Genomic DNA, 22,909 nt, shown 5'->3' with positions numbered 1-22,909 from the left:
TGATGCACATACCGCTAAAAAAAGATGCAAAACTGAAGAAAAGAGGAACTGTAAAATAAATATATCGTTAATATAATGACACATCATTAATATATCATTAATGTATGAATAGTGTTTGATTAAGTGTTTCCAGTCCTGAATCTAGTTCAACAGTACTCACCTTCGTATGTATTAACAACCTCCAAGTTTGTTAGATGGCGAATAATGTGGTATTCATCCGAAATACCGTTTCCTCCCAACATGTCTCGGGCAACTCGAGCAATTTCTAGGGATTTTCCACAGGAGTTTCGTTTAAGAATTGATATGAGTTCTGGTGGAAGTCTGAAATAGATAATAAATCTCTACTTAATCTCGTTTCTTACGAGTAATAATTTAAATATTACAAAAAAACTTGTATAGTTGTACTTGCAAAATATACCAAAATACATTTTCAAAGTTGCTACATAGAAATCAGACATGTTTTGCTCTATTTAAAAATACACTAGTTTTGTAGCCATTGTCACTTGGAAAAGCAACACAAAGCTAATTGTATAAGGGAGATATTTTTCCAACCTCCGTTAAGTCACCAGAAAAGAACCACGTGAGATAGCGAAATACGGATAAGCCAGATCTGTTCACTGGCGGTAGCACATCCCTATACTAAAATACAGACTCTGCCGTGCAGAGACTGTGGAGTAGCGAGCATGAAAACATATTTAGTGAAATTGAAGCGGCCGCTTATTGTATAGTATGTTACATAATTAGATTTCTCCAGACGGCAGATGAGAGTTTGAGTACGAAACCTCGCAGTCACAAACTCGTGGTCCAAAATCTCGCCTGGTCAAAACGTCTGACCGAAATTCGCAGTTCACTTTCACCAAATAATTTAGCTAAAATAGATTTGATGATTAAGATTTCTCCCAATTTTGGTTTCTTTTAGATTGTATATCCATTTATTTTGAACTGCCAATTTTTCGCTTCTATGTATAAACTAAGCATTTTTAGATTCTTCTCAATCATATTATTATTATTATTTTGAGCTCAGAAACTTTTATATATACTGTTATGGCGTAGTTCTGTCTGTACGAGATTTTGGCCTACGAATTTTGGCCCAGGAAGTTTTGGTCCGCGACATTTTGGGCGGCGAGATTTCGCCCACACGAATTTTTGGCTAGTCGAGATTTTGGTCTCTGAGGTTTTGAGTCACGAGATTTTGGCACACGAGGTTTCGGCTACACAAGATTTTGGGCGACGATGTATTACCCGCGAGATTTTTTCCGTATATGGGGTTGCAGAGTTCCTTGAAATTCCAAGATCAGTTACTTTAGAAACCATTTTCTACGCCTTTCGCGAACCATGTTATTCAGCAAGATCGTTTTCTACTACAGATTTCTGCACTTTACTACTCTCGTCGAGTACGTCGATAAGTTTTTCTTTAAGCTTTCTTTAAACTTGTAGTGGACGTCCGTAAGTCTTTCTTTAAACTCTCTGTATCACTTGTGTGCACAGCAATCACTTCATGTTCCCATCATAATCTTGATCATTCGCCGATGAATTGACGCTGTATTGTGCCCTTCCGCCTGCAGAAATCGGATCACATCATGTAGTGGACCTTGAAGGACGCTTCGATTGCACTCGATACCGTATCACGCTCACTATTCAACAATGATTGAACGCTAAAGTATAGGAAATGTGCAATCTCAATGAATAGATTTGGCTAATCAACATTTCACCATCTCATTTGGTTTTCTTGTAACTTAACAGAGACTGAAAAAAAAAAAAAAAAATCATAACTGCCATCTAAAACATCCATAAAACTTACCCCAGGCATCAGTCTTATTACCTTAAGAACTACCAATATAGAAGGGCTTGTAAAAACTAATGATTTCTCTTCTAACTCATAAGAGAAATTAAACCTGGTAAATCACCTGTTCTCATCCTTTAGTTGAGCAGCACGAACACATGCTTGGAGTGCTAATCCAATCTCTGTTAGCATATCTGCCATTTTCTTTTGCATCAACTGAGTAGCTGCTAATGGCCGACCAAACTGTTGTCTTTCTAACGTGTACTGTCGAGCTGTATGGAGACAAAACTCTGCTGCACCCAATGCACCCCAAGCAATTCCAAATCGGGCGTTGTTGAGACAACTGAACGGACCCTGAAAAACAGAAATCCTCCTTCATTAATCGAACAAGTAATGTTCATAAATCAAGTTAATACTAAAAAGGCATTTGGAAAAATACTGACAAAACAAGTGGGAACACCCAAGCACAAAAAGTGATTGGTATGGTTTAAACTAGAGATGCAAGGGCTCGGAAAAAAAACGGCTTTTTTGGAAAAATCGGTTTTTTCTGCCTCGCTTGGGAAATTTTGGGCTTTTTTGAAAATTTTGCTTTAAACTGATAATGCAGACTTTGTTTCGCTTCTCTACAACAAAAAGCTCATTTAACTAGTGGTTGATGCAGATAATAATATGAAACCTCGAAAATAAACCATGAATTTCAAAAAGATTTTTTAAAATTCTTAACATATTTACATTATGAATTCCAAAGGATTAACCAACATATGTAATAATATTTTAACCTCTTATATACAATAAGTACTTAAAAAATGATACACAAATAACTAGCAAAATTGTATGTAGTGTTTTTACTTCAAAATATCACACACCCTCTTTTTGAAGCAAAATAAAGAAAAAAACATGAGAGAAATCTGCACACCAAGAACTTCGTTTCGAGTGGATCTGTACATTCTTGAAATTTTTCAGTTAAGTTTTAACTTTTATCTACATCGTATGAATATTTCGAACAAATTTTTCCCTGATTGATCACATACGTAATAATCTGTTACCACCTATCAGATACTTCGGATCTGCAAAATCGGTAAAGCTCCAAATTCTGTAATGCACTGACTGTTCCTTAAGCTTGTTCAGAATCTGGAAAGTATCGAATTTTCTGTTCATGGATCATATACGTAATAGACGGTTCATCTGAGCGTATGGTTTCCTAGGCTCTAGAATATATAACCACCATCACGGTTTACCCAGTTCAGAATTTTTAACAAGAAAATTCAACATATCGTTACGAACCTTTTTTTTTTTTTTTTTTTTTTTTTTTTTTTTTTTTTTTTTTACAAAAAAGAAAAACTATGGAATACATTTAAAAAGAGTGGAAGAATCAATCACTGTTCCAATTCACAAGAAAGACGACAAAATTGATTGTAATAATTATCGAGGCATTTCTCTTAACATTCTATGAATAAGATTGACTCCATACGCAGATGAAATTATTGAAGATTATCAGTGTGGATTTAGTCGAAATCGACCAGATATTTACCATTTGACAAATACTCGAAAAGAAATGGGAATATATTACCCAGTACATCAACTGTTTATTGATTTTAGAAAGGCTTACAACTCGGTTAGGAGGGAAACATTCTTACAGAATTTGGAATACCGAAAAAGCTAGATTTGTTAAGTGTTTAAATGAATCCCAGAGTAAAGTCCAAGTAGAAAAATGCGAGCTTCCACGTCGAGATTGGCCTGAAACAAGCATATGCGTTATCCCCGTTATTATTCAGCTTTGTTCCGGAGTACGCTATAAGAAAAATCAAAGATAGGAACCAGGACCTAGAGTTGAATGGTATTCACCAGGTTATGGTGTATGCTAATGATGTAAAATCTAATAGGAGAACAATCGAAAGAAATGCAGAGGCCTTATTAAACGCTGCAGGGACATGAGTAAATGCAGAGAAATCTAAATACAAGGAAGTTCACAAGGATCGTAATATGGCAAATTATGAATGCGTTAAAATATCAATTAATACTTTCGACACAGTGGATACTTTCAAATATCTTGAATCAGTATTACCAGACCAAAATCATACCCACAAAGAAATCAAATGTCGACTGAAATCAGGAAATTCTTGTTATTATTCAGTTCAAAATATTTTGTCGTCGCGGAATTCTGTCAAGGAATTTAAAACTTAAAATATATAAAATGATAATCATGCCTGGTATGCTTTATGGTTGTGAAGCATGGTCGCTTACGCTGAGGGAAGAACGCAGACTGAAATTATTTGAGAATAAAATTCTGAGACGAATATTTGGACCCAAGAGGAACGGGAATGGGGAATGGCGGAAACTGCATAAGGAGGAACTACATAATTTATACGGTTTACCAAACATCGTTAGAGTCATCAAGTCTAGGAGGCTCAGATGGGCAGGTCATGTAGCCAGAATGGAAGAAAGTAGGAACGCTTTCAAAGTTTTAACTGGAAATCCAATCGGGAAACGTCGATTAGGAAAACCTAGGCCCAGATGGGAGGACAATATTAAGATGGATATAGCAGAAATAGGAATACAGAGTAGAAACTGGATTGAATTGGATAAGGACAGAAGTCAATGGAGAGCTTTTGTGGCCATAGAGAAAGAGAGAGAGAGAGAATACATTTAAGTTAAGCACAACAAACATGAGTGAGTGGTTAGCTTTCGCGCTTCTATCGTGAAGTTCGGGATTCAACCCCGCATTCGACCATTTTGACAAAAGTTTTCTTAATTCCATCTGTGAATGTAGAGATAGTGCGTGTACTGTGTGTCCTGGCCGACTTCCTTTCTAATCGTTTTTAAATCTTTGTTATTACTAATTACCAGTAGTGATGGATATGCGAAGAGGGTTAGGGTGGGGGATGTCTTTCGGATTGAAGCCTCTACCCCGAAATTACGGAATTTCTAAAACAAACTAAATATTAGTTTTGCCTTTACTCATAAACTTCAAGCTGTCTTCAAATAATAATAATAAAAAAAAGGAATTTTTAGAAAAAAACAGCATTAATAAGAAAAGCCCCTCTCAAAATACTTTTCTAAATCCGCCACTGATTATCAGTATAAAATGGTCTTCAAGGTTGTATCTGGAAGATTATAGCTGAATATACAAACGAAACGAAATATTTGTTATGCCTGTACTCATAAACTTAAGCTCCTCTTAAATAAAAGTTAGGAATTTTTAGAAAAAACAAACATTATTCAGAACAAAAAAACCTTCCAAATATTTTTCTAAATCCGATACTGATTATTTCTATCAAATGGTATTCAAGATTGTGTCCGGAAGATTATTGTTAAAATCATTGCACAGCTACAGTATAACGGAAATGTGGAAGTACGCTCTGATGGATATATTGAAAATCATAAGTTTAATTATATGCTAGAAGCTAGAGTACTAAGCTCTAAGAAATGAAACGCGGATGACTAAAAAGAAATGATCTAGAGAAGAAAAAATATCGATAATTCAGAAGTTAAAATAAAGTTAAATAGCTATTAAAATTGCCCTCAAATACTACGTACTTTATGTTTACTTAAATTCATAAACTATTTGCTCCATCCATTATGATGGTGAATTCCACAGCGAAATATGGCATTTAGGTCATGAAATCTTATTTAACTTTAGAGTATACTATAAGAAAGCTATTCAAACAGAAAAATCATGAAAATGAAAAAAGCCAAAATTTCCAAAATTCTCGTTTTTCCCCCCCCCCCCAAAAAAACAGCTTTTTTGCATCTCTACACAAAATAATGATTTTAAAGGTCACTAACAAATTTACGGGTACAATCCACACTGTCATCAGCAGCAACTATCTAAGTTTCTCATGCGCTATCAGACGTTCACTTCTCACGGTTAATGCTATGCTCCAGTTTTTAAGGTGGTGTCGCTACAGACAATTACAGCGGTTATGTTACACCAAACTTTTAATGAACTTAGTTACCGTGTAGATTAGGGTACACATATTGGAGGATTGTAGTTAACGAGTAAGAAATCTGGACAATTGCCACCACTGAAGATGTATGTTGTGATTGTGTTCGTAAGGAATACATATATTTTAAAAATTAATATGTAAATTCACGCTTTTCTCTATGTACGCACTGTATATAAAAGGATAAAAATGGGTAATGTCTTCATTATAGTAAAACTGGTATCTTTGTGACCAATAGTTTTGAAACTTTCGAAGTTTGTTCTTATTATAGTTAATGGTTTATTTCTGTACCAAAATATGATATTTTAATTAACACTTTTACATTCAATAAAACTTAAAAAATCTGAACTTCGAAGAGAATTTTTCTTGAAAATATGTTGTTACGCTCAAAATGTCCTACCCAATGATGTAATGATAGAATTTTTGGAAGGCATATGATCGTCTGTTTTTTGAAAATATAGCGTATACACTCGTTTTTTTGTAAATATAAAATGAGTATTCACTGGCCTATAAACATATCAGGTAAGTATACACTCCATTACATCCTTGTCCCACCCTGACTTTGTTCTTTCAACTGTGATAAGAGCGGTATAAGGTATCCTAAGTAATGTTCAGTTGTTAACTCTAGTATACCAAATACCAGTCAAACTGACCGAGATCTAGCTTTGTATATACAGTAGTCATACTATAACCGTCACCAGGTTATAGAAGTATTTTTTTGTGGACGCTCTGTATATTTTGGAAAGACAGTAATAATTTTTTCGATTTCTACTATATTCTGCGACGCCAATAAATTCTTTCTTTGATGGGAACTGTTTTCTTCCCACTCAATTGAACAAAGAAGTCTTTTATCGTTTTTTCATATATATATCCGAAACGTTAGTTTGTGGTGAGAACGTTTCAGTGAACGACGAACCTTCTCAGTGTTTCTACCTGACTTATTAATATGCACAGTATATATTCTATGGCTATTTGGAACTGAATTAAGTGAATCTTTCAATCATTTATGGAAATACTAGTTAAACAGATGTTCGACAGCCTGAACGACGCCAGCCACTTCGCTTTACCGGTTCGTTATCTGTACTTTCACACACCCGAGTCATCGCAATGTTTTGTGCTTCGTGGCCAGTGAACTAAAATTAACATTAATTCTTTTCCATATTCGATTTGCATGTACACTCATGTCCAAAATGATTGTCCCATATCTATAACTATCTTCTTCTAAGAATATAATTTGATAATGATTTTGCAGGGTACTTTTAATAATGATACTATTTGTATAATCGGGAAATGTATGTTTGTGGTAAATTTCATAGGAAAAGAAGTATAAATACGAAAATTAGAGTGAGTAAAACAAAATGTTGCTAAATGGACAAGAAAGTTTTATTTTCGTTTTATTGTTCTTATTTACTGTTCTTTTGACATGAAATTTACCACATACATGTCTCTGATTATTACACATACTAAAATCATAAGAAATACCGGGAGAATTCGTTATCAAATTATATTCCTACAACAACATATTTGTAGACATGCGACAATAATTTTGGACATGGGTGTACATACAGGTGATTTAACCTGAGTGCTTTTGAGAATGAACTGCCAACATTGATTCTTCGACCAATGCAGCTCGTATCTCGAACCTCTAAGTTCGAGGAGTGTTACTCCACGTTTCGAGGCAGCAACCACGCATGTCGCGTCGACCATCAAGTATAATGTTGTGCTAAGGGGCATAAGTTATTAGCCGGTGAAGGATGTTTTCTTACGGCTAGCCCCAATTAGTAAATCCCAGGTTCACACACCTTGTGCGTACCAGTTATAACGCGCCCTTCAAAATTATCATTCCACTTTGGAGACTACGCAATTTTGCTGAAGACTCGTGTCAACTCTTCAGGATTGTTTGGAGCAGCAACTATATTACTTCGTGGGATTATCCCGGCGACACCTTTCCCCAGTGCTAATTCCCCAAGTGCATTAGTGATGTGAGAAAAGCATATTTAGTGAAATTATTATCATAATCTTCAATTCTAATATATAAAGTGACCGTGGGCTATAATGCAGTGACAAAGTAAAGTGTGATTTTATTAATGGAAATAATTATACTTGTGCAGTGTTAAGTGTTGTGATCGTTTCTCTTGTTCATTTTTCTCTTTTAATAGTATTCTAATAAATAGGTATAGTGTCATTTAACCCAGTGTGTTTTCGTTGTGTGTGAGTGATGTTTGTGTGAGTAATGGTCTGGATGACCGTCTGATCGTCCGTGAGGTTTTCGAGACGAAACATCCGAACCTCTCGGTGCCTAATGCTCATCTCATCATTGAGACCGACGAGCAATTTGGGAAGAATTCTGTAATCCCTTTTTGGAGATGTCCTTCAACGTCTTATCCAGGTAAGTCCAGGTCTACGGAAAATACTCATTGGTAGGACAACGGAGGACAGAACCACGAACAGCAACCAGGCGATTACAATACAATACTTAGGTAACGTTTGCAACATGTGATTGAGTGTATCAAACAATATATTTAACCGAAACAAGAATACTTTTCAGTAATATCTCAATTACTTGACAGAGTTCATTCAAAGCAGGTTAGTACTATGTAATTATTTCTTGTGACAAGGAAAGCAGTTTACAATAGAGACCGAACTTCCTACTTACTTTCAATCCTGAGACATTAGGAAGAACATTTTCTTCGGGAACTTCAACTCCATCCATATGTATCATTCCTGTGCATGACGCTCGTAAACCAAATTTACCCTCAATCTTCGACGTCGATAAATTCTTTGCTCCTTTCTCAACCAGGAAGCCTCGGATACGATTGTCTTCGCACTTTGCCCAAATCAAAAGAAGATCAGCTACCGGTGCATGTGTAATCCTGAAATAATCAACGATATAGAATATGATTACAATTAGTTCTACGAAAGTTCTGATCCTTCGTGGAGATATACAAGGTTGGCAGAAAGCGACTCCGTACTTCAAAAGTTTATATATTTGTAAAGTTATTAGATGTGAATGAAATGCCACTCTGATGTTGGCGGGAAACTCACCTCAGCAACACAACACAGAGAAGGACTGTCAAGCATGCAACGTCGCAAACTGTACAAGTCCAACAAATAGGCTGAGGTACCCTGACAGTCAGGATGTACTTTGTAGTTGAAACGAGTCGTATGATAGTGCACCATGAAGAACACACTATTATTATTATTATTATTATTATTATTATTATTATTATTATTATTATTATTATTATTTAGTTTGGTGTCCAAAGATTATACACTGAGGCTAAGGAAGACGGCCGTGCTGATGATAAACGAACTGGTGTAACGAAGAAAGTAGAAGATCAAGATTGAAACTAAATCACGAATTTGTTCACCAAAACATACTTTTGTTGATTTTTTAAATTTAGATTCCTTACGTTTGTTTGTTTGTTTTTTTTTTTTAATGAAATAAAATATAAAAGATGTTTTTAACTGGCAAACTCCGTCTTCGTTAGCCTGCAGGGCGCAAAAGTGGGACGTTAAACTTAAAAAAAAAAGAAAAAACCTTTCCGCTCATTTTTTACTGGTAAACTATGGAGATTTCAGGTTTATTCTATCTGTGTTGTTCTCCCAACAAACAAGAGGCTGTCACAGTGACCTTTCACAAATAATTGGACGAGAGAAAGGTAATTATGATAAATTTTAGTACGTATTTCTTGTTAAGCATCATAATCAGTAAAAAGTCAAAGTATAAATTTTGCACTGCGTTGCACAACGAGTATATATTTAAAAATTATACAAAAATTTAATACAAGCTTTATGCTTCTTTCATCGTAACTTTCTCATAATGAGTATCAATATCTTTTGCTTTAAAATCGCAAAATTATTTAAGGTATACTTGCGTGTCAAGCATGAATTTTGTATGAATATAAGAACTTGATTTCAAGTTATCTGCACTCAGTATGACAAAAATAATACCATAATATGTAAGATCTTCTAGTAGCAAGATGTTTCTAATCAAGAATGTCTTTTTCTTTTAAAATGTATTTTTCATTTTTTTCTTCCTATTTACAGTATTAAAACTAGCTGAAATGCTCGTTCTAATCACAGACAGAATAGGTTTATGGAAAATATATGAAAAGTATATTTTAATCCGCTTTCTCACGCCCTTATTATGCGTATTTGAATCGAAGTAGAAAGACAGAAACCCAACTCGACCAAATACTACGTATCCTCAAAAAATCATTTCAAAAGGTGTGGCCGTCTGCAGGAAAAATATAGAAATTTCCACCTTTTCTCGCTATAAGCGGAATTTCTGAAAACACACGTCTCCAATTATTTTTAATGAGGAGTTTATATAACAAGTTTCAGTTTCGTAACTTTAGAGGCTCCTGAGACACTATACTTTTGACATAAATCACAATCCACTTCTCTCTTAGGATATGCATTTTAATCAAAGTGATATGATAGAATCCCAGTTTAAGGTAGTACTACTTATGTTTTACAATTCATTCCAATCGGTTCAGTTCGTTGTATAAATATAAACGTTCCTGTTATGGTGAAAAGGCTATGAATTGTAATACCACGATATGTACAACTCTAAACTAAAAATTGTGAGCATTTAATGTTATACGAATTCAAGCTCTCTCCTCAAGTCTCCTGTACACTATGAAATGATTAAATCAGTACCTTGTCTAAATTCTTGACCCATTAACTGTAATATATATATATATATATATATACTTTGTTTAAACTTGCATGACTAAGGTCCATCATAAAAGTTAGGATGCGAGTTTCAGCATTACATTCGATTAGCGTCCCAGTTTGGATGGAAATATAGCATTTTATTCCTGCTAATGAAAATAAATTTGATTTCAATCATGGATTTTAAAATAAATCGTTCGATCTAAATCATTTTGATTAAAATCAATCAAGCCTGGGGGAAACTAGAAAACTCGTACACATGATGTTTATTCAGCGCAAGACCAACCTCACGAGACACCGCCCCTCCCCCAATTTTTCTTTACAAATTGAAAGTGGGGCATTCTGCTCAGCAAGAAGTAAAGAACATTAACAATGCATTTTGGTAAGAAGTGGCGAATGAACACGCCTTTCGGCGTTGGTTTCTCAAATTTTGTTCCAGTGACACTGACCTGCAAAATAAGCGACATGGGCACCTGATCAATATCAGGTTCAACATCGTGCAGGAAGACCTAGGGAAAGTGTTCATGCAGTTGCATACAAGTTAGGTGTACACCACATCACTGTTATTCAGCGGCTTCGCGCAATCAATAAGGTGAAAAAGCTAGGCTCATGGGTACTACATGAGTTGACACTGACCAACAAGAATCGCCATCTGGAGGTGGGCAGTTCTCTGAGTGTAAAGAACAACCGGGGAAGTTTCCTGCAGGAGATTGTTACTTTAGATGAAAAATGTATCTGCTATCGTAAACGGTCACGACAATTGTTGTATCGTGATCAAAGTCTACGACAGTTTCTTAAACCACTTTTCCACTCACAGATTATGTTGCTGGTGTGGTGGCCTATAGTGGGAGTAATGCATCACGTCTTCTTTGGGCGAGGTAAAATCATCAATGCAGACCGCTGAAATACACCGCAGACTTATCCGTAAGTATATACCAATAGTCAACAGACATAGTATCTTCATATTGGACGATAATGCTCGCTCACATATTGCGCATATATATGCAGTATCAAACCCTTCTTCAACCACCATATTCCTTCGATGTCTCTCCCACTGACTACCATCTCTTCCAGCATCTATAGCATTTCTTGAGAGGGCTCGTAGACTTCTCTGATGAACGAGCAGTGCAACGTGCGGTTCAAGACTTCTTCGCATGGCAGACTCTATATTTATTTCACCATGGAATCCAATTATTGGCTGAGCGATGGCAAAAGTGTGTGGGTGAGACGGCGCGACTATTTTGATTAACCAGGTATTAGAGTTTTCATTTTCCTGGCCTCTTAAATAACGCACTTCGGAGTGGACATTTCATTTGTACCAACCTATTACGTACTCCCATGCGCAAAAAATATTGCGCGTATACTGTAACTCACGATTTTTCGCAATTATTCCATTTTCCTTATGTTTATGGGTAAAATTCAGTTATTAGCATGTGGAGATAATAGAAAGCAATCCATCTAAGGAGATATTTCCAAAAAATATAATAAAATAATAAAAATATAAGCAAAAAACAAAATTATGTTCGGTTTTGTGTATACTGGCAATAATGTTTTCGAGGGATTTTTTGCAGTAGCACAGCACGATTGCAGAGGGAATAACTTTAGTTGAATCAAGGAACTGGAAAGTGGACTAATATATTGCATTTATTGGCTTAAATCTAGGGTGTAAATTGTCTACCAAATATAAATTAGCTTCTGTAACCAAGATGTTATACGGAAGTATAGAAACAAAGAGAAAAACTGTTGTCTTAAGTTTGGAAGTGACATGCTCTATAGCCATGAGCATTTATTTGTTAAGAAAAAGACAGGCAACAAAAGGTAGTCTGTGTGGTCAAGTGGGTAGAGTGGCGGACTAGTAATTCTTATATTGTTTTGACACCAGATCGAATCCCATGCGATCCCATCCAATTTTTTCTTTAAAAAACATTGTAGAAAGTGTATAATTTTTATGTTAATAAGAACCGACACAATATAATAATGAAATAACTTTTTGTTTTTTCTGATGACGTATTTATTTAGAATTAGTGTATGCTGTTGTATAGCTTCTTTTATTATCCTCTTTTCTTGAAAAAAAAAAAAATGTCTCCAATAAAGTATGAAAAATATATATAGACAGAAACAGACATCTTAGTATCAAACGTGATTAATCGTGATGAATTAAACAAGTTTCCCGTTGTTAAAAAAGAAAACTATAGAAAATTATTGAATTTGGTCTTTAGGTTTTTAGCATGCTATATATATTCTTTATAAGACTACACTTTATAAGGGAAGATGTGCGATCATACCCACAAATTTAGCTAGTGAGTGAAAGATGTTTTCGGCACAAATATTTTACAGGTTTAGGTGCATGAAACACCAATACGCCATGGTCTCGACCTTCGTTTATTCCACATTATTATCCGACATATCATAGCAGGTAAAAAGCAGCATCAATTGGCAAGAAGAACTGCAAGTTGTGGTCTGTTTTCGATGCTCCGGACTCGATCGCCTAGCACGCCCGTCTATACCATGACTCATACGTCTATCATTCAGTGCAGGCACGTATCCAGCTTTTCTTTTCGGAGGCACGAATTCTCGTAAGCATGTAATTCTAATGTTTCAAAAATATCAATAATAATAATAATAATAATAATAATAATAATAATAATAATAATAATAATAATAATAATAATAATAATAATAATAATAATAACAATGCAACAGTTCTGTATTTCTCTTAAACGTTTATTACTTTTCATTTATGAACCGGTCAAACTGCATTGTAACACAAACGAAATCAAAAAATATTTTCTAGAGACATGTAAGGAAAACTGTCTGCTACGTATATCACATAAAAAAATAGCAAATGGCTATGAGTGTATCGTTCTAATACAGTAATGTTATAAACAAAACGGAAACGAAATTATAATCCCATTTAAAAGTGTGCTTTAATTCCACCTGGTTTCAATGGCATTACGGTATATTCTTACAAGTAACACTCCGATTTTGATAAAATTTGGCAGGTAGATACTACACATAAAATAAACGAATACATGTTTCTTTTTTTCTGCGGAAAAACGATTTTAGGGGGCAAAAGCCCCCACCCAAAATTTTGAAAATTGACGCCCGAAAGGCAAAAACAAGTGGACCAAAGTGAACGAAATTGTGCACAGATATGGCAGACGTAAAATGAAGGAATACGTGTTTTGTATTTTCCTGGAAAAAACGGTTAGGTGGGGCACAGACTCCTCCAAACCTTTGATCATGAAATATCAAAAGTGCTAGTAACAATATGTCAGATGTGTGTAAAGGACGAAGAATTCCAACGACACTTTGTGTATATACGATACGCAAAAACTAAACGAATACCTGTTTTTTTTTTTATTTTCTGGCGAAAAAATGGCTTTTGGGGGCAAAAGCCCCCATCCAAAATTTTGAATGTTGATGCCCGAAAGGCAAGAAGAAGTGAATCTAAATGAAAGAAATTGTGCCCAAATATTGTAGACGTAAAATGAGGGAATACGGGTTTTGTATTTTCCTGGAAAAAAGAAAAGAAAAACGTTTGGGTGAGACACAGACCCCTCCAAAACTTTGATCGTGAAATATCAAAAGTGCTAATAACAGTATGTCAGAAGTGCTTAAAGGACATGAAGAATTGGAACGACACATTGTGTAGGGACAATACACAAAAAACAAACGAATACGGTTTTTTTTCTGCGAAAAAATGGTTTTAGGGGGAAGAATTCCCCACCCAAAATTTTGAAATTTGAGGCCAAAAAGGCAACAAGAAGTGCACCGAATTGGATGAAATCGTGCACACATATTCTAGACGTAAATTGAGGTAACTGTGTTTCGTATTTTCCTGAAAAAAAAAAAAAAAACAAAAACAAAAAACAAAAAAAAAAAAAAAAAAAAAAAACGGTTGAGTGGGGCACGGATCTTCTTAGCTGGTTATTACGAAATATCAAAAGTGCAAATAAGTATACGTCAGAAGTTCCTAAAGAGTATGGAGAATTGCAACGAAACTTCGTATAGGGACAATTTGCAAAACAATAAATGAAATGTGTTTTAATTTGTACGGAAAAACAGTGTTGGAGCCTAGAGCCACTCCGAAAAAAAAAAAAAAAAATATTACCGTAAAAGTGCAGGAAGGAGTGGACCGAAGCAAATGAAATTGTGTGTAGATATTGTATAGACTGTATGTAAAATAAAAACTTTCGTGTTTTTAAGATGTCCCTATCAATTTTGGCACATCAACAGCAAACAGGAAATTAATCGGCACGTGTTTTTGTTTATGCGGAAAATCATTGTAAGGGTTAAAGTTGCCTCGTGAAATACTATAAAATACGCTATACTGTTTGTGATTGTTGTTGATCTGCCAAATTTGAATAAATCTGATGGAGACACTTGTGAAACAGGAGAGGCTTTATTTATCATATCCAATATCTATAGACAATTTCATTGGCTTCGGTCCACTCCTTCCGACACTCAACACCACGGTCCACTCAACAGTATTTTTCTTTTCAGGAAAATACGAAACACGTATTCCCTCATCTTACCTCTACAACATTTGTGAACAATTTCATTCAGTTCGGTCGATTTCTTCTTCCCTTTCGGGCGTCAAATTTCAAAATTCTGGGTAGGACCTTTTGCCCCCTAAGACCGTTTTTTTCACAGGAAATAAAAAAAGCCGTATTTGTTTATTTTTTGCTTATTGTCCTAACACAAAGTTTTGTTCCAATTCTTCATGTAAATTTGGGAACTTCTGACACTGTTATTAGCACTTTTGTTATTTCATGATCAAAGGTTTGGAGGAGTCTGTGCCCCACCTAACCGTTTTTTCCAGGAAAATACGAAACCCGTATTCCCTCATTTTTCGTCTAAAATATCTATGCACAATTTCATTCACTTCGGTTCACTTTTTCTTACCTTTCAGGTGTCAACTTTCAAAATTTTTGGTGAGGGCTTTTGCCCCCTAAAACCGTTTTTCCACAAAAAATAAAAAAGCACTTATTTGTTTACTTTATGTGTAGTATCTACCTGCCAAATTTTATCAAAATCGGAGTGTTACACTGGGGAAGTGTTACTTGTTAGAATTATAACAACAACGCATTGCCCACAGTTTGAACACTGACTCAAAGTAATCTGATATAAAAGAACCTCAAAAGGGAAAAAGTAGGTTTATTAAAAAGTGTTTGAGGTTTGGAAAGGGACAGCTTCCAGGACCTCACGCTGGATACGTCCCTGAGTCAATGCATTATATTTGTTTCTTACAAAACATGATTATTAGATGAGTAATATGTAAAATTATATCATAGTTTGACTTTTAATAGGTCTTTCCTTAACACACCCATATTATCCGGCATTCTGCCTGTCTGTTTTATGTCGGATAAACGAAACTCTACTGTATTTCCAAAGATAGCATATACACAGGGGCTAGCGGTCTGCACGGGCCGGAATTTTTAGAACGGACCCTGCCCGTCCCCTTTAATTTATAATCTATAGGCATTAGCGGATTAAGGGCGGAGCCAATGGAGCCCAGGCTTCGGGACCCCAAGCTCAGGGGGCACTTTAAAATCCCTCTGTTTAACAGTAAAATATAGTAATCAACTTATATTATAGGCTCCAGACCGATGCTAATTTTTTTCCGCTCGTTACGCTCGCGGTATCGCTAGATTTAAGTCTTTCCATCAGCAGCATTTAACTGTTAATAATGAATGCAATTATTTAATTGTTAATAATGGATTTAACTAAACTAATTATTGTAAACTTGGAGCACATTCAAATATTACAGCATAGTTCTCGGTAGTTCCATAAACCTATGAGGCTGTGGAAGGCAGCAAAGAAAATTTATGCACTGGAACTATTCTTAACATAGGGCCCCCTTAAAATAGTCGGCTCTAGGTCCCCAAAAGCCTTAATCCGCCCCTGTCTATAAGCAATATTTCACGAAAAGCTGGTATTTTTTAACAAATGTGTTTGTCATCAAGTTTTCATAAAGTAGTCCCTTTCTCCTTTAAGCAATTTCAGAGGCCACGGTGTTTCAGTGGTAGAGCGTTCTCCTCTTGTGCATGGAGTCCTTGGTTCGATCTATGCTCGCGCCAAGTGAACCTTGTGCTGGACACTGTGTGCGTGAGTTTTCTCGGGGTTCTCCCGTTTTATCCCACTTTCTTCATTCGACCATTTCATTCATTTCTTATCATCACTGTCTCCTTTAGCCTAGTGTGCGTGGGTTTTCTCGGGGTTCTCCCGTTTCCTCCCACTTTCTTCATTCCGCCATTTCATTCATTACTCATCTTCACCGTCTCCTTTAGCCTAACCGGCATAACCGTGGGACGTAAAACCCAAAGATTTTTTTCCTTTAGCCTAGCCGGCATAACGTGGGACGTAAAACTTAAAGGTTTCATTTCAAATCATATCAATCAAAAAACAGTTGTAGGAAGTATGTAATTTCGAATAAAACAAACTACTATATACAATTCTGAGTATATTATTCTTTTATGAAATTCTCGCGAACCTTATTTCTAAATCGAAGGGTAAGAAGACTAAATTCACTCTCTTATTGTTATAGATCCATTTCAATTGAAGCAGTTGGAATAGTTGGAAAAAATTAAAAAGCCATACCCTATATTCCAGTGTGGCACAATTGGTATAACGCGGCACACTGGTGTGTCTAGCAAAGTGAACAGTGTGACGCAAACTGTTTCCTATTATTTGCAAGAATATTTGTCGAGTTTCTGTTATTTATTATTATTATTATTATTATTATTATTATTATTATTATTATTATTATTATTATTATTATTATACATTTCTTAATAGGTTGATTGCCACGTGTATGGAATTCCATACACACGGCTCTCCTGTGCAGCAGAACGTGATGATTTTCCATACGCAAACAATGTAGATATTCCAAGTTTGTTGTGTTCGTTTTATAGGTGTGTATGTAATTAGATACATATGGCGTAGAAATCAAAATTTAATATCCATGCCACGTATATGCAAAACCATACACAAAGAAATTTATGGACAAAGACATTGAGTTTCAGTTTATCGTCTCGTTCAGCAACGAAGCTATATGAGACTTCGGCCTACTGATTAACGTGGACTCTAAACCACGTGAGCTCTCGCCGGGAATCGAAGCCGTGTCTTCCACGCCAAAGGCGCATACGCTAACCGCATATCCACTAAGGAGCTCATGAACAGAGACATTTATGGGCTAAAACAAAGGCGAAAACAAAGATGTGTGATGTGATTTTGAGTTTATCGTCCCTTTCAGCAGCGAGGCTATATGAGACGTGGACCTACTGATTAAAGTGGAATCTGAACCACCTGAGCTCCCGCCGGCCAAAAACAAAGAATGTTAATTTCAATGCAAACCTATGTAGGCCTACGGACTTCAATATTCGCCCTCAAACGAAAGTGAAGACTATCCATGATTCGCAGTATTAAACTCTCTCTCACCTCTGTATTCTCCTAACATGTCTCCCAGCGATTACAACATTTTTTGGCGTCTCAATCACTTCTTATGTTAGTAGGATAGCTTTACCTAGAGGCCACTGATTAACCTGGCATTGTATTTTTCACTTTTTTACCTTCGGAATTGACAATCATCGTTTGGACATTTCAGTCGCACCTACCTAATATTAACAATGTTTCTACGATAATTTCGTAACATTGTATTATTTCTTTGTTGATTAGCTTGGTTAGGCTTATTTAAACACTTTTTTTCTTTGCACCGACGTGTAACATCTCTTGGACGAAAATACACTAGCTCTCACTGGAAATCAAATCCAGAACCAATGCACTTGAACCATTTGACCACAACAAGGCACATTTAAAAAGAGGTTTCGATTTTGTTCGGAAAATTGTGATTAGGTGTAACATTAAAAATACATTTAAGAAAGGATACGGAGCAAACGCACTGTACTTTCTCGCTTGAATTTCTTACACTGACTCGTGTTAGGCTGCAACTATTATTGAAACATTTATTTGGGAAACTGCGAATAAAATAATATTTTGGAAAACTTTGCTAGAAGAAACTTCAGGCCCAAAAGTAAAGTACCCATTGGTCATATTTTGGTTAGAAATAACTTGATCCATATATTAGAATTATTAAGGATATAATTGTATGCGAACTATAAGCAAAAGCGTCTGAGTAATTTCTGAGAAAATCATGATAAAAGTCACCCCAAGAATAAATTATCCTTTGTGGATCTTTTCAGGACAAACAAGCTATGCTATATTGTTAGTGTTTTCATAAAACATTTATTTATGAAATACGAACACAATCGCCTGAGTCGTTCTTGAGAAAATCGCAGGGTAAAACTTACTGTCAAAAGTATTATACCACTTCTAGATTTTCCGGATGAGGGAATTATACCATATAGCTAGGTTATTTATGTAACATGTATTTATAAAATATGAACAACAAACATCTCCTGAGTTGTTTTTAGGAAGGTCATCGGGAAAAGCTTACCCCCAAAGGTAAACTCTTCTATCTGTAATTTTGACAGTATATCGAATAATTTTTAAGCAAATCGTCGGGAAAAATTTCACTGTCAAAGTAAACTCTCTCTTTTGGATTTTTCTTTTCGGAACAAGCGAGTTATGCATATTGTAAGAGTGTTACAGACAATATTTTTACTGAAATTAGAAATTTGTCTCAGTTATTACTGAGAAAATTGTCAAAAAAAAAAAAAAAAATTCAACCCTTGAGAAAACCACTTCTTCTGTATGTTAACGGAATAAACGATTTATGCTGTATCTTATTTTATTAATGAAACATTTCTTTACGAAATATGAACAAAATTGCCTGAGGCATTAATGGGAAAACCATCGGGGGAAAGCTCACCCTAAGAGTAAACTACTCCTTCGAACGAGTTGTCATATTGTTAGGTTATTAATAATACGTTTATTTATGAAATATGGTTGAGAAAATTGTGGAAAAAGAACGCATACCATACAGTAAATTACACCATATATATTTTCTCAGAAAAAATATTCATATACGGTGGATATTTGTTAATAAAATATATATTTATAAAAAGTAAATAAAATCGTCACAGCTTTTTTTTCTTGAGAAAATTGAATTATTTTAAATTTTAATCCTTCAGTAAATTACCCTTACTTTTAGGTGTCGAAGGATATAAAATTCGAAAGATAGTATGTTATTAAAACGTTATGTCTAGAATTCGGTCCAGATACGTTGAACAGTATGGCCTCTATTTGAGTGCATGTATAAGCGTGACGAACCGAGAGACGAATAGATGGACAGACATCGAAAAATAATTTTTTCGATATGTAGGAGCATTGTAGCTTGAATTCATTGAAATCTGGTATTCGGTTTTTATAACTATCACCACACTTTCTTCTTTTGTCGCTCGACTGTGAAAACGAATAGGCCTATACCGACACGTAAGGTGATAATTTGTAATCCCAAAAATTTAATTTGTTATGTTTAATGTGTTGTCACGCTAGAAAAAAAAAAAAAAAAAAAAAAGCTTATGCATGTTACATCATTTTATTATCAGTTTTTCACGCTACTGTATAATTCGGTATGATTATAATTAATATCCATGGCATCTTTTGGAAGCATTCGTGTTCCTCACAAATAGAGCTGTTAATTTAGTTTTGTTTAAAGAAAGCATCCTTTATTTCCTTACACAGACTTATGATTGCATTTGTTGCACTTGTGGATATGAAACAAAAGGAGAGAGAGAGAGAGAGAGTCAATACTCTAAAAAGAAACACACACACTGGAACACTAGAACAGTAATTTAACATCAGCTTTTTTTTTTCTTCATGACAACGAGCTATCGCTGTGACTGTGTTCGCCACGCTGTGTGTAAGGCAGCAGGTCGCGCATGTTTTTTTTTTTTTACTGTTCCTGACTCACAGACACTCGCAGTGAGTTGAAGTTACTTCTGCTGACGGAGAGGGAATGATTAAGCATATCATACCATAAACTGAAAACAATCGCTATTAGTAATAATACACTAATTCTAAATAAATACGTCATCAGAAAAAACAAAAAGTTATTTCATTATTATATTGTGTCGGTTCTTATTAACATAAAAATTATACACTTTCTACAATGTTATTTAAAGAAAAAATTGGATGGGATCGCATGGGATTCGATCTGGTGTCAAAACAATATAAGAATTACTAGTCCGCCACTCTACCCACTTGACCACACAGACTACCTTTTGTTGCCTGTCTTTTTCTTAACAAATAAATGCTCATGGCTATAGAGCATGTCACTTCCAAACTTAAGACAACAGTTTTTCTCTTTGTTTCTATACTTCCGTATAACATCTTGGTTACAGAAGCTAATTTATATTTGGTAGACAATTTACACCCTAGATTTAAGCCAATAAATGCAATATATTAGTCCACTTTCCAGTTTCTTGATTCAACTAAAGTTATTCCCTCTGCAATCGTGCTGTGCTACTGCAAAAAATCCCTCGAAAACATTATTGCCAGTATACACAAAACCGAACATAATTTTGTTTTTTGCTTATATTTTTATTATTTTATTATATTTTTTGGAAATATCTCCTTAGATGGATTGCTTTCTATTATCTCCACATACTAATAACTGAATTTTACCCATAAACATAAGGAAAATGGAATAATTGCAAAAAATCGTGAGTTACAGTATACGCGCAATATTTTTTGCGCATGGGAGTACATGCTAAATTGAAACTTACGTTTCTAAATTTATTATGTATGTGATTATTTATTCTTTTATCTTTCTTAGTTTCATGTTTTATATTATTATTTTTTTATTCTTTGTCTGAGATGAGAGATGGCTAGTCGGTTAACCATTAAGGGAAGAGTTGAAATTACTGCAAGATATAGTGTGAGGTAATATTTCGTCCAGCTATAACGACGATGGAAGAATCTACGTTGTAGATATGCTCTTCTGAATCCAAAATCAATCACATCAAAAACTTGTCACGAAAGGTTAATGGCTACCGGTAGTGTATAGACGCTCATAGATATGACTTCCATGTCACAGTCTGAGGAAAAGTGACGGCATTGAGAAATGTGTTCGGTCGAAGCTCTTTCCAAGTCCACAAGGTGGCTCACAAGAGAAAGTGCTTATATCCCCTATGCTATGCATGTTGTCCTACATAAAAAATTAAAGTGACAGAAACGATCATGAAAGTTTCATTATGTCCAACAATTGTTCCTGGAAGACTGTGGCAGGCGTGCGGATGTTGTGGAAGCATATTTAAATAGAACGATGTGTATGTGGATCTGTTTGACAATATTCTTTCGAGTGATCAGGTTGTGTTCACGTAGAGGGTTCGTTGACAGATGTAACATTTACTACTGAGTACATGAGTATCCAGCAAAGAGGGTTTAAAGGATAGAAAAAGAGAAAGTGACAGTCTATTGCGGTGCAACTTCTCGTATATTTTGGCTTTGGCTACTGCGAGATACCATGAACACTTAACGTTCCGTGCAAATACTACGAAACTTTGTGTAACCAAAAATTGTGAATGGGAAAAAGGTACGCGAACTGATGTGATGGTAATCGTCCAATCTTGCCTGACCTAATGGAAACTGGCTCATGAATATTTTCCAGGGGACCACAGAATGACCAGCACGGAACCCAACTTCATCTCTTGTGATTACATTTCATGCTGGTGGGAGGAAAGAAATAAATGTATTGAAATAAACTTAAGACTCTTGAAGAACTTTAAAACAAAATGCGTTAAGACATATCAGGTGGACCTACTGATTTTCTAAGGCAGGCAGTAAAAATGTTTCAGTTCCGTTGGAGAAATGTATCGAAAGTGCTTAAAGCTAGATCGAGATGTAACTTTCGATGTAATGACAAGCAATAAACAACAGAAGAGAAAGAAAAAAAAAATATATGAAATTCTAACTTGTACACTTTAGGAAACATAAATAAATAAATAAAATTAGGTTACTTTCTTAAATACTTTCCGCACACCCTATAAGTTTCAGAACGATTCGATAGAAAAGATTTTCTCACATTTTTTTTTTTAATTCTATTTTAGCTTATGTCATATTTAGATGTTTGACCTGACATTTTTCTCTTCTTTCGTTTCAATGTATTGTTTTCTTATACCAATGAGAATATCAAACAAAAGGATTTTATAAATTAATTGAAATTACGCCAACCCTCATAATATTTTAGAAACTTACCATAGAAAAATATTAATTACGTCAACTCTCTTAATATTTTAGAAACTTACCATAAAAAATATTAATTTGTTCAACAGGCAATGAAGTTACCCATTCAAACTTTCTGCATTCAGAGGGTAAAATTCATAAATGCTCCTACTTTTTTTCTTTCTACTTCTTATTACTAGTATTATAGAAAACATCGTTTTCGTTAGGAGGCTCAGTGGTAAATTCGAGGAGTCCCTTGGTTATGTGAGCCTGTGGTGGACAATATCCTGTCTGAGTTTTCTCGTATTTTAGCATTATTTCACCAATTAGTCTATTGTAAGTAAATTTAATTTAGCTTCATCTTCTAATTACC

General features: G+C 35.0%; 1 protein-coding gene across 2 annotated transcripts in view; it reads right to left on the bottom strand.

Annotated features, from left to right (window-relative positions):
• Positions 1 to 22,909, bottom strand: part of LOC145688057 (glutaryl-CoA dehydrogenase, mitochondrial-like) — a 58,885-nt gene that overhangs the window by 9,095 nt on the left and 26,881 nt on the right. For both annotated transcript variants that reach the window (XM_081761762.1, XM_081761761.1), the window contains 3 exons: positions 8,384 to 8,600; positions 1,908 to 2,137; positions 161 to 321 (listed from right to left, as the gene is read on the bottom strand). In XM_081761762.1, the coding sequence (XP_081617888.1) occupies positions 161 to 321; positions 1,908 to 2,137; positions 8,384 to 8,600 (608 nt within the window). The remainder of the gene's footprint in view (positions 1 to 160; positions 322 to 1,907; positions 2,138 to 8,383; positions 8,601 to 22,909) is intronic.

Source organism: Thermobia domestica, chromosome 6, assembly GCF_964235325.1.
Source record: "Thermobia domestica chromosome 6, izTheDome1.hap1.1, whole genome shotgun sequence".
NCBI lineage: Eukaryota > Metazoa > Arthropoda > Insecta > Zygentoma > Lepismatidae > Thermobia > Thermobia domestica.
This window is presented reverse-complemented; position numbering and strand designations above follow the sequence as displayed.